Here is a 13,938-nt window from a genome sequence, read left to right as displayed (position 1 = left end):
TCCACCGACTCCCATGCGACCCCGTACTCGTGTCCAAGCTGCCCTTCGTTTGAAGGAGCTTGCCCTTCACTATCAGTACCGTCAGATTCGACGACTTAGAGCCCGATTGAGTGAGAGAAGGAGTGAGGTCGAAACCTTAACCGCCGAGAAAGAAGAGATTCAAGTCCGCCTTAATCAGTCTATCTATCAAGGTGAACTAGTTAGGGGAGATAACATGGACCTACGGGACGTCATAGAGCAGTGCAAATATCAAAATGGAAAGTTGCGAGAGGATGTGGAGCGCTATCGCAAAGAATTGGAGGAAGAAAAACAGCTGAATACCAGGAGCAAAAAGAGACTAGAAAATTTGAGTGAGGCTATAAGCTGTATTGCCAAGGTGAACTACCAGCTGACTCAACATGGTGAAGCACTGAAGAACAAGATCAAGGAGAACAAGAAGGGGTACGAACTGCACCACCAGTGTACCGTAGATCTATTGGACGAGGCAGAGGCAGACGTTCAGGAGTGGAAGGCGCAGATGGCCCAGCTCAATGCAGAGAATGCTCAGCTTACTACAGAGAATGCCCAACTCACGCACATGGTGGAGATACTGCAAGAGGAAGAGCCGGAGGAGGAGCCGGAAGAAGAAGCACCTGTTGAGATAGATGAGCCTATAGCTGCCATAGGAGATGGAGAGATAGACGATTAGAGTTCCTTAGTTACCTTTCCTTATTACTAGGAGTTTATCCTTCCATTGTTGCTATTTTATTTTCAGTCAGCATGACTTATTTCCATTCAGTACGCTTTGTTCATTCAGTTGTTTCTTTAAATTCGAAAATTAATAAAATATGATTATTATTTATCTCAGTCGTGCATCTATATTCAAGTTATGTTTATTTATTTACTCAGTTGTTCCAGCATAACTTATCTATTAAATCTTTTCGATATATTCAACAAATTCTTAGAAGCGTTTAACTTGTAGGAAATGGCCGGTAGACCACCAAGACAGAACCGCAACCCCCGTTATGCTAACAACAACAACACGAATGAAGAAGGCAACGGGCCTCCACCTCAGTTCAACCTCAATCAAGCGGACCTAATGGCTATAGCCACGATCGTGGCGACGACACTTCAGGGGTTAGTGAATCCCAATGCTAATCAGCAGCCCCCACCTCCACCACAGCATGGGGTCAAGTTTCATTATGAATCACTGCGCAAAAACAGGTGCCCAACTTTCAGTGGCGCTGCCGACCCCGAAGTTAGCCAGAGTTGGCTAAAAAGCGTGGAAACTCAGTTGAGACTGTTGGAAGTCCCGGATGCACTAAAAGTGGACGTGATAGTGCCCTTCTTGGAAGACAAGGCAGCTAAATGGTGGGAAGCAGTCTCGCCAGCAATGACCGCTGCTGGGCCAATCACATGGCGAATCTTCCGGGAAACATTTCTGAAACAGTACTACCCGGCAGAAGTCAGACTGCAGAAGCTAAGTGAGTTCGAATATCTCAGTCATGCCCCAGATATGTCAGTAGTGGAATATACCTCCCAGTTCAATGCCCTTGGATCATATGCTCCAGTGATTATGGCGGATGAAGATATGAAATTGCACCGTTTTAAGAAGGGATTGAACAGTAGGATCCAGTCAGCTCTAGCGGTCTACCAACCTACTAACTTTTCAGATTTGATGGGTGCGGCTATCCGAGCCGAGGCTGATATTCGTCGAAGAGAAGGGGAAAACAGGAACAAGCGACCTCTTAACAGCCAGCCTTCTCAAGGGAGACCAGTGTTCAAGAGGCCCAATCAGTCAGGTGGACCTCCCTCCGGGCAATCCCCCGCCACTAACTATCAAGGACTCAAGACATGCTCAAAATGTGGCTTCAAACACTTCGGGGAATGCCGAAGGGCCAGCGGTGTATGCTTTGGATGTGGGAAAGCGGGGCACCGAATTGCAGAATGTCCTACCGCCGCCAACCGACCAGCAGGTCCAAACAGAGGAACTGGGCCAAATACTGGAGCAGGCCCTAGTAAACCAAAGGAGGACAAACCCAATGCTAGGATCTTTGCCATGACTCAGGAAGAGGCTGACGACGCAACTGAAGTAGTGTCAGGTACCGTTCTAATTCAATCAGTACCTGCCTATGCATTATTTGACTGTGGTGCTACCCATTCCTTTATGTCTAAGAGATTTGCTAAGAAGTTAGGACGTAGGCCGGATAAGCTAACTGAACCTTTCCGAATAGCCACACCTACGAGTAGAGCTATTGAAACTAAGGAAATTTACAGAGAGTGCGAAATCAGTATCAATAATCAGACTTTTAGCGCCGACTTGATACAGTTGATCATGGTCGATTTCGACATCATCTTAGGGATGGATTGGCTAGCAAGAAACAATGCATTAGTAGATTGTAAGGGAAAGGAAGTCAAACTCCGAACCCCAAATCAGGAAGAAGTCGTGTTTCACGATAAATCCAAGGGACAAAAATCACTATTGTCCGCATCTCAAGCTTGGAAAGCCATGAAATCCGGAGAAGACATCTACCTAGCCATGGTCAGTGAGGCAAAAGAAGAAGTCGAGCTGAAACTGGAGGACATCCCAGTGGTGAGAGATTTCCCAGATGTTTTCCCAGAAGAACTCTCAGGGACGGTCCCGGATCGCGAAGTGGAGTTCGAAATCAACCTGGTTCCCGGTGCGGCACAAATCTCTAAGGCACCGTACAGAATGGCACCAGCCGAACTCAAGGAGTTAAAGGAACAACTCCAAGAATTGCTAGATAAAAGGCAGATTCGACCAAGTGTGTCCCCGTGGGGAGCTCCAGTACTCTTCGTAAAGAAGAAAGACGGTAGTATGAGATTATGCATCGACTACAGGGAATTGAACAAGATCACAATCAAGAACATGTATCCTCTACCTCGGATAGACGATCTGTTCGATCAGCTTAAAGGAGCCGCCGTCTTTTCTAAACTGGATCTCAGGACAGGATATCACCAATTGAAGGTCAGGGCTGAAGACATTCCCAAGACAGCCTTTCGAACCAGATACGGGCACTATGAATTCACAGTGATGCCCTTTGGTCTGACCAATGCACCAGCAGCATTCATGGACCTTATGAACAGAGTGTTCAAGCCATTCCTGGATCAGTTCATAGTGGTATTCATCGATGATATTCTCGTCTATTCTCCTGACGTGGCGAGCCACGAAGAGCACCTTCACCTTGCTCTGCAAATCTTAAGAGAGAATAAGCTCTATGCTAAATTTAGCAAGTGTTAATTCTGGCTGAGAAGTGTGTCATTTCTAGGACACGTGATCTTGAGGACAGGAGTGTCATTGGATCCAAGGAAAGTAGAGGCGATTACAGAGTGGCCGAGACCGAAGAACGCCACCGATATCAGAAGCTTCCTTGGATTGGCAGGGTATTACCAAAAATTCGTCGAAGGGTTCTCCTCGATAGCCGTGCTATTGACGAAGCTCACACAGAAAAATTCTAAATTCACCTGGAGTGAGGATTGCGAGAAAAGTTTCCAGACACTGAAAGAGAAACTCGCATCCACACCAGTGCTGATCTTGCCAGCAGAGAATAAAGATTTCACTATTTACAGTGACGCCTCTAAGGACGGCCTAGGGTTCGTACTCATGCAAGAAGGAAGAGTGATCGCCTATGCGTCAAGACAGTTGAAACCGCACGAGCAGAATTATCCTACCCATGACCTGGAGCTAGCAGCGGTTGTCTTCGCCTTAAAGATTTGGAGGCACTATCTCTATGGTGCTAAATGTGAAATCTTCACAGACCATCAGAGCCTCAAGTACTTGTTCACCCAGAAGGAACTTAACATGAGGCAACGGCGATGGATCGAACTTCTGAAGGACTATGACTTGACCATAAGCTACCATCCGGGTAAAGCAAACAAAGTGGCTTATGCGCTAAGTCGAAAGGGCCCAGGCAAGATAATTCTAGCGTCCCTCTCTGCCCAGCCATGCCTACAGGAGACTGTCAAGTTAAACCAAGATCGAGACCCGGCACTGACTAAACTTAAGGAGCAAGTCAGAGAAGGGAAGTCTCAGGATCATCAGATTGACGACAAGGGAGTCTTGTGGATGAAGGGTCGACTGTGTGTGCCCGACAATGTCAACCTTCGCCAAGAGATAATGGCAGAGGCGCACAAGTCAAAATTCGAAGTCCATCCAGGCAGTAAATGTACAGGGACCTCAAGAACAGTTTCTGGTTGAATGGAATGAAAAGAGATGTAGCTGAATTCGTCTCCAGATGTCAGGTATGCCAGCAGGTCAAAGCAGAGCACCAGCGACCTGGAGGATTGCTGCAACCTCTAGAAATTCCCGAGTGGAAATGGGAACATATTTCGATGGACTTTGTGGTAGGATTGCCAAAGTCTCGGCAAAGCCACGACGGTATATGGGTGATCGTGGACAGACTCACAAAGACTGCACACTTCCTTCCCGTCCGCATGAATTACAATCTCGATAAGTTGGCTTCACTATACATGGACAACATTGTCAGACTTCATGGAGTGCCAGTGAGCATCTTATCTGATAGAGATCCGAGGTTCGTCTCGCGCTTTTGAAAGAGATTTCAAGAGGCCATGGGGACGAAAGTGACCCTAAGTACGGCCTATCATCCGCAAACCGATGGGCAAACCGAGAGGACCATACAGACCTTAGAAGATATGCTGCGAGCGTGCGCTCTTGAATTCAGTAGCAACTGGAGCACTCACCTACCCTTAATTGAGTTTGCTTATAACAACAGCTATCACAGCAGCATCGGAATGGCCCCATATGAAGCTCTTTACGGAAGGAAATGTCGGTCACCACTTTATTGGGATGAAGTGGGAGAGAAAGCCGTGGTGGGACCCGAGCTAGTACAGATGACAGTGGACAAGGTTAAAATTGTCCGAGAAAAGCTCAAGGCAGCTCAAGACCGACAGAAGAGCTGGGCAGATCTTAAAAGAAGACCTGTAGAATTCAACGTGGGCGAGAAGGCGTATGTGAAAGTCTCGCCTATGAGAGGAGTTGTCCGATTCAGCAAGGCCGGGAAATTGAACCCTCGTTATGTTGGACCCTTTGAAATTTTGGAAAAAGTGGGCACGCTAGCATGCAGGTTGGCACTGCCACCAAACATGTCAAGGATCCACAACGTGTTCCATGTGTCCCAACTAAGAAGGTACATTCCAGACCCGAGTCACGTGTTGGAGGTAGAACCACTCATAATTGAAGGGAACTTGGGGGAAGAGCTGAAATACGAAGAAGTCCCCATTAGGATCGTCGACACCAAGGAGCAAGTCCTCTGACGACGTATCATTCCCTACGTCAAGGTGCAGTGGTCCAACCATACTGAGCGCGAAGCAACTTGGGAAGTTGAAGAAAAGATGCGAAAGGATTATCCTTATCTGTTTGGAGACCAAGCCAACTCAAGTTTCGAGGACGAAACTTCCCATAAGGAGAGAGGGATGTAAGAACCAGGATTTTCTCACCATATAATTAAATAATTGTAAAGGAAATTTTAACATAAAATTTTTGTGTTGTGTGAAAATAAGACTTGCATAGTGGAGAATATTTTTATATGGGATATGTGGAGATACTATTGGGCATGCAATATTGTATTGATATATTGTGATTAAGCATGCAATTTTTGAAATTAGGAAGGGGATTTTCTTGCAAGAGTTGAATATTACACAAGTTAAGGAATCTAGGCAAGATAGTGCATGGGGATTTCGAAAATTTGTGTCTTGATATGCCAAGATTTTTGTGATGGATAGATACATGGATACTTGGCAACAAATAACCAAAGATTTGTTCAAACCCCTTAGCATAGCATCAAATCTCGAGCCAAGCAAGAAGGGAAGGAATCAAGAATGTAATCTCACCAATTTAAGTAGCCAAATAACTCATTATGGGATGGAGAATCGAAGCCAAAAACGTGAAGATTGAGTCCAATCTTGGGCATGATTTGAATGCCATATCAAGCTCCCACCCCTTGGCCTATAAATACCACACCATACCCACTCATTCTCACACCTAGAATTTCGAAATTTAGAGCTGAAAGGTTCGAAATTCCAGCATTCCTCCCTAGCCAAAATACTGCACGAAAATCATCCTAAAAATTAGCCGAAGTTCTGTCCGAAGAAGGAGCAAGGAGCGATCCTATTCCCGAGCCAATCATCCACGTTTCTAGCAATTAAAATACTGTAAGTGGGCTTATTTTTAAACTTTAAAATTCAGATTCGGGTATGCATGTTTTCGAATTTTTTTTACAAGGAAAATAAATAGTCGAGTACAATCTTCTTTCTACTCTTTCGTGTAATTGTCATACGATTTTAAAAGCACTGTGAGGAGTCGACTGTATACGGGAGGGAATCCCAACCACGACGTACCCTTACACGGTGGGGGACATAACCGCTATACGGCCTCGCCCCCTTAGAGGAGTAAAAATTAGGGACTGACGTAAGTAAACCGTAGAAAGTAGATGAGTCGCAGTGCTGTGTCAATGTTATGCATGTTTATGAAGTACATATGAAACTCATGATTTATGTTTCGAAATTATGCATGTTGTCTTTATTGTGCTCGATTTTCCCCCACTTGCTGAGTATTCCCAAATACTCACCCCCCTTACGACCCTCCCCAGATAAGCCCGAAGAACAGATTGAGGAGGAAGAATCCGAACAGTTTTGGGGATGGTGAACGTTTCGAGAAAATTGATTACGTTTAAGTTAATTTATTTCAGTCTTACGTTTCCGCATTTGAAAACTCTGTCGTCTCATTTATTTTGGCAATTGTAAAGACAATGGTTATTTAATATGAGATTATGATATTAAACTAGTTCGGTATATACTGTGCTACAAGAGGCTTGTTGTTGCGATTATGTGATTGTCAAACAACGCCGGTGTCATTCCCGAGTTTCGGGGCGTGACACTAGGGGTTGGTTCAATGGGTCATGGCTGGTCAGTAAGGTCCATAGACGGTCTAGGAAGGGCTTGGCTCGGGATGGCTCGAGCTCGGCTCGAAGAAAACGTAAGATGGCTCGAGGGTTTGCTAGGGATGGTTTGGTTTTAGGGTCTAAATGGCTAAGGGTTTAATCGTTAGCCCATGGGGGTGGCTCATGGCTCACAAGGGTTCTTTAGAAGTCTATTTAAAAATTTGTGAAATTTAATATTAAAGTTTGAATTAATTCGGGAATGAAACGCTCAACGAACTTATAATTACGAAAAAAATGAAAAGTCATAAATTTAAGCTAAATAGAAATATAATAAATTTAATGAAAGATTAAATAATTATTTTGGATGGCCTAGTGTTAACGAAAGTAAGAAAAAGTTAAAATCGAGAATTTTACATCTAGGGGTAAAACATTCATTTTACATTAGAAAAATAGTAAACATCATGTTAGTGCCTTGAATGCTGTAACTATTGATAATTTGTTTATTTTAAATGTTTATGTAATTTTATGATGAAACTTTAATGCTAAAAGAAATGTTGCATGCTTGATTTAAAAAGAAAATGATTATTATATGCATAAACGTGATGAAAATATGAAATGTTGAAGGAAGTGAAGTAATTGTGACTAATACAATGATATATTGATTATGATGATACGATGATATGTAAGACCAATGTTCAGTTGACAGGTGAGAGTGTCGCTGATGTCCCCACCGCCTAGTACTGTGATTACACGTAGATAGATCCATTGACCTTCAGCTAATATGAAAATCACAATTAACGATCTGAATTCGACGAAAAAGAAAATGTATACGTATATGATGAAATGGTATATGTTTATGATGAAAGAAAACTGTTTATTATGCATGTTCATGAAATGTATGTTATGTAAAGTATTTTCACTGTTGCATGTGATTGCATATGTACTACTTGCTATTATGGTTATGGTTTGTTGAGTAAATAGACTCACTATGTATGATCGATGCTTGTGGGCATTATATTGACGTTGAGGGTCTTGATGGTTGATCTTGATGGACTGAATATGCACATAACCTGAGAACCAGCGTTAGTTTTCTGCACTTATAATTTAAAGTTAACGTTAAAGACTTTTACGAATTTTATGATGATTTTGAATGGTTTGGAGAGGTTGTTAGAGTTAGCTTTATTTTGAAATATTGATAAGTTTATGCTGGTAAAATGTTTGACGACTTTATGTTTTGAAATTTTCAAATATAGTTGGTATGGTTTATTTTAAAATGGTGTCAAAATATTGATATATATATATGTGTGTGTGTGTGTGTGTGTGTGTGTGTGTGTTTCGACCGATTATATAGAGTAAACAAAAAAAAATTCTAATGTATTTTAAAGAAAAACGAGTAGTTGACGTTTCATTAACCTTACTTGCATATCATTATTAAAATGTTTTTTAAAATACAATAAATAATATAAAATAACATAAATACACCAACTTATTCATTTTCCCTAAAAATTATCATCACCAAGTCATATATACAAGTTGAGTAACTTTACAATTTATTATACTAAAATATTATCTTAAATTGACTTTGTTTGGATCATTACTATTAGTTTATGAAGGTTAATTAAAAAATTTACATGCTAAATTGATATGTCATTTGATATTAATCAATAATTTAAGTTACTTATGTCGAATTTATTTCATAATAATGTGCTTTCGTCGATCTACTATACTTAAAACCATACTTCCAAAATATAAATAGTGTAATGGTGAGTATAGTTGAATCCATAGGAAATAGAAGATTATTTTAAAGCTTCAAAATGATAGTAGAATCAACTATCAACAGCTCTTATAAAATATTTTGTCTTTAAATTGGTAAATTTCATTTGTTTTTTAAATTTAAATATATTGTTTTATTCTTGATTAAATTGATAACTCATTTTATTAAAAAATTGTTATTATGGACTTTGCTGGGTAGTTGACTAGTCGTTATTGGAGATGATTTTGTAATTCCTGATTCCTGATTTTAATGAATTCTCTAACGTCCTCCATACTTTCTCACCAGACTTAGTTGAAGTATTAATGTGAGTCTCGGGATCGAAGAGGGCGGAGGGTGATCTCCGGTATCATGAGGTTGCACGGACCATGAGCGGCTCCTGGCAAGCTTCTAAGCGGAGGGAACATGAATGAACCGATCTTATACATGAAGGAGAGGGATTTTGAATCTGTTCAGGTATGAGACTGTGCAATAGGAAGGCTTAAAAGATTTGATATGTACTTCTCATATCAAGAAAGTGCATCTTTTTTCGGTAGCTAATCACATAAAAACTCCAAACTTAAGCGTGCTTGACTTGGGGATTTTCTGTGATGGGTTACCCCTGGAAAGTTTCCTAGGGTGCGTGTGAGTGAGGACATAAGCACGCTGGAAAGACTCGTTTTGGTATAGTGTGGACAGTCGTCGAATCTAAGGCGTTACAGTTGGTATCAGAGCCGACCTCTCCTAGTACGGTGTGGTTTGGGGACGAAGCAAGCGGAAGCTGGTGGGCATGTGAGTCCCGGGTTCGAAGAGGATGGGGGGTAATCGTCGTTGCCATGAGGTTGCACAGACAATTAGCGGCTCCGGGCAGGCTTCTAGGCGGAGGGAACATGAATGAACCGATCTTACACCGGAAAGAGAGAGATTCCGAAACTGTTCAGGTATGGGATTGTGCAGTTGAGGAGGGCTTAAAAGATTTGATATGTGGTACTCATATCAAGAAGGTGCATGCTCATCACATAAGATGGGTGTCCTCCTAGGAAGTTTCCTAGGGTGCGTGTGAGTGAGGACATAAGCACGTTGAAAAGACTCGTCTTGATACAATGAGGACAGTCGTCGAATATGGGGCGTTACAATTAAAGGGGTGGAATGATTTCATTGTTATTTATATGGTGATATCAGTATATGATGAATATTCTAGATTTATTATTTTGAAATCACTACAACAAAAATGACTTTTCGAAGCGTGCAAATTCTCTTTCCGCGGCGCACATTGCACAACTGCAAGCTGTTGAAAGTTCAAGATTATCCGCGACGCAGATTAATGCTCAATAATATACTGATTTATGTTATTTAGCTCATATTTGTGTCGTTTAGGTTATTTAAGAATGAGTTTACATTTTTATGTTTAATTTAAATTAGTTTATAGATATATTTAATTTTTACAAGTTCGAATCAAGATCAAACTCGAGCTCACTTCTATACTTTACGAGCTCAAAAACGAGTCGAGCTCAAGCCAGGCTTGTTTAACATGCTAAACGATCTATTAATGAATCAAGCTCGAGCTCGGCTTGATTAACATGCTAAACGAACTTTTAACGAGCCGAGATTGAGCTTTTCCCAAGCTTGGTAATTTCATGCCAAACCGAGCTCGAGCCTGATAATAAAAGCTCGAATCGAACCCGAGCCTCAAACAATCTGAAACGAGCCAAGCTCAAGCTTGATATGGTTTGGTTTGGTTTGGATCGTTTACATCCCTAGTTCCACATGAGGGATAGATAGAAATATGTATCGAGTTGGGTCGACGATGTATCTATTCAATGGATGACAACTTGGTCTAAGCCAGTCGCCACTCATCGTCGACCCAACTTGATATATAGCAATCAAACCTAAAAAACGTAACCCATAAGTACCTAATTCGAGTAATAGATACTTGATTTGGTCACATAAATACCTTTATTCCATCATTTGAGGATGTAAAAAATATATTACGGAGTTGATGTTGAGTGGGTATCATCGTGAAGTTAAAATAAAATACCTAAATTGGTACTTCAAGCACTTAATTCGATTCAGCGGGTACTTGATTTGGCCTCGTAAATGTCATTATTCCATTGTGTGGGGATGTAAAAAATATACTACGCAGTTGATTTTGAGTGGCTTTTGTTGATGGTATCGTGAATTCAAAATATGATACATAAATTGATAGTTAAAGAACCTAGTTCGAGTCGATGGGTACTTGATTTAGCCTCATGGATACCTAAATCGAGTCAATAAGTGTCTGATTTGGTCTCATAAATACTCTTATTCCATTATATATAAAAAAAGCTTTCTCGTGTTATAATTTTGAGCCAAAATATTTTAACCATACCAGGTAACAATAATCGATACCAATATCAAATTAAAGATATCATCATTGCTAAAAAAATTAATTATATTAACATTAGATCAATTATATAAAACAACAAATTATTAATACCAAGTATAATACTAATGTTACCTAAATAACACATTAATTATACTAACATATAAATCTCAAAACAATTAAGTGATCATACTATGCTGGTACCATTCAATCAACTACATACTTATATTTTTTAAATATATTTTCCCAACAGTCATCAAGATAAAACACAAAATTTTCAGCATTCAATACCATTAAGCAAATTCTTCTACTATTAACTTTAGTTGAATTATGTTAAAAAGAAATGCTGACAATAGCAGCGTAAAACCGAACTTGTAAAAATAAAGCAGTAATCGAAACAAGTGTGATGTTTACGGTATGACTATTGTGTAAAATAAAGAAAAATCAAACCGAGTCCTGTAACGTATGCAGTTTCCTTAAAACAGATTCCCTCCCTCCGGTATGTGTTTCGAGGTTTCAACAGGCGTCTGTTTTTCATGATACAACGGAACAACCAGCAGTGACTTAGCACGAGACATTACTACGACGAACTGAAAACGTACCTTTACTTTATCACTGATATTTAACGGAGGCCAAATGAATAGCTAACATTATGAAATGCAAGATAATACTTGAAAGAGATAAGATTTCATATGTTTGAAATGAGCAAATGAACACACTATTTATAAGCCTCAAAATGCACACCAAGAGTAATGCAAGATTAATTGACTCAATTAATCTTCTCATTAATTAAGAATATGAAGAACCAAAACTCTTCAATTAACTCAAGAATGTGGAGAGCCAAAAAACACTCCCAAATTCATGAGACATAATTTTTATTCAAACTCTAAATTTAATTCAAATTTTCAACAAATTATTAGAAAAAGAAAAAAAACACATAAGAAAATAATGTGTATATTGAGTTAAGAAATGAGCAGATAAAAAAAATTTCAAGTAGTTAAGGCCAAAATAGTAAAATGATAATCTGTAGGGAGTTAAAACACAACGTAAGTGGGTGTCAGAGGGTCTGCAGAAAAAGAAACTCATAGGTTTTGAATCCTAATCAAAATCTTGATTGATTGATTTTTTTTTTTTTTATATCAATAACCGTTAATTCATTTCCATTAATTCTAAATATTATATTTATCATAATAATATTATTTATTTTTTTAGTGGTCTTCAATTTCTTTCTTGAAGATATCCCTTTGGCCTCTTCAATGGAGGACCACTTGGTCTAAGCCGGTCATTGTCGACCCAATTCAATTTTATAGCAATCAAACCTAGAAAAAAGTTGACTCCATTATGGAAGAAAAATATGGCAGTGGTGGACACATAAAATCTTGATTCAAAAATTGATTGATGAATTGCAGTGGACACGTGCTGCTGACACAAGAAAGGATGGATGTTTGGTTTTTATTTAAAAAAATCTATTTTTACAGGGCTGTCCAATCGTGGATGTAAGATTTGAGACATCTTTTCACGAAATATTCTTATTTATATAGAGAACTTTGTTCTTATGTCGAACCTTTTTGCATAAATAAAGACATTAACGTTGTTAAACTTCATGCTAAATATGATTGTGCTAAAGGTACTATGGTCTCTAAACTTGTTTTTGATTGATGAATCTTCTATAAAAAAAAGTTGGGTTTGGTTCTTAAAGATTAACGTTCGTGTGATGTATTGTTAATATACTTTCGATCTATTAGGACATTGTAGATCCATTCGACTTGAACTGTACAAGAGATTATTGTCCGACCTCGTGAGGGTCACGAGATGTCAAGGTAGTTGTCATAAATCAATAGGAGGCTATACATTTTAGTCGAGGATTTTCCGCATGCTTATTATATCTATGGATGATTCGAGTTTTGTGAAGTGAATAAACCTAGAAGTTTCTTACATAAGGCAATATTTATGTTTCAGAGAGTTTCTTTGGTAAAATTGATATTTGCCTGACATCCACATGTATCCACTCTTGGAGCTTACATGACAGTTGCTATAAATTAACTTAGGGACAATATTATATTTGGTCTCGTGATTTGCATATTTTTAATTTTTTGTCCAGTTATTAGTTAATTCACAATTTTAGTCCACTTATTTGTATTTTTTTCTCATTTTTGTTCATTTCACTAGATTATTGATGTGAACCGAAAAAATGTTGACTTGGAACTAATATTGTTGTGTATGATATCACGTTTGTCCTCCGATGAAAAAATAAATAAATAAAATTATAAAGTAATAGATTAAAATCGTGAATTGACAAATGATATAATAAAAATAAAAATATCCAAGTTTACTTAATCATGTCCTAAATTTAAAGTCAGACTAACATGGTCTAAGACGTGAACCAAGTCATTATTTTTGATAACCCAAGCCCATATACCAAGCCAATGTAGGGCTATATAAATAATTTATAAATGGAAAGTCTTTTGAAAAAATTCATATTCTAATAATATCTACTCAAAACGTAGATTTTAATTTTCCGAAAAATTTCCGACTTTTATCTCAAATTATGTTTTGAAGATTATTTGGCCAGTTTTCCCACAAATATAAAATATATCTACTTTTTTTTTTTACCTAGAAAAACTTTAATGAATATCCTTTCGACGAACATTTTCTCAAAATATTAAAAGTAAAGGTAATATTTCGTTGGTCTTTTGGATTATATGCGTGCTTGTTCTCATGAAAATTAATTGAAGAAATTCCCAAAAGAAAGAAAATTATTTGAGACAGCGCCGATGCAAACATGACTTACAATTATTATTTTGTCATCTCTGAGTGTGTGGGGCATTTGATTGAGACAGAATTTGAATTATATGCGTGCATGTTCACGGATATTTGTACTCCAATTATCGTTATTCAAACTATAGTTTATGTGCAAAATCATATTG

The 13,938-nt window shown here is 38.9% G+C and overlaps 1 protein-coding gene across 1 annotated transcript; it reads left to right on the top strand.

Annotated features, from left to right (window-relative positions):
- The first annotated feature begins 964 nt into the window (after positions 1–964).
- On the top strand, positions 965–4,198 carry LOC140835685 (uncharacterized). Its single transcript, XM_073201086.1, has 3 exons — positions 965–2,765; positions 3,270–3,694; positions 3,767–4,198. Exons 1-3 carry the CDS (start codon positions 965–967, stop codon positions 4,196–4,198), a joined length of 2,658 nt encoding a protein of 885 aa, XP_073057187.1.
- Positions 4,199–13,938: the final 9,740 nt, after the last annotated feature.

This window comes from Primulina eburnea, chromosome 7, assembly GCF_022965805.1.
Source record: "Primulina eburnea isolate SZY01 chromosome 7, ASM2296580v1, whole genome shotgun sequence".
Classification (NCBI taxonomy): Eukaryota; Viridiplantae; Streptophyta; class Magnoliopsida; order Lamiales; family Gesneriaceae; genus Primulina; species Primulina eburnea.
The sequence above is the reverse complement of the archived record's forward strand: the minus strand, read 5'-3'. Positions and strand labels throughout refer to the sequence as shown.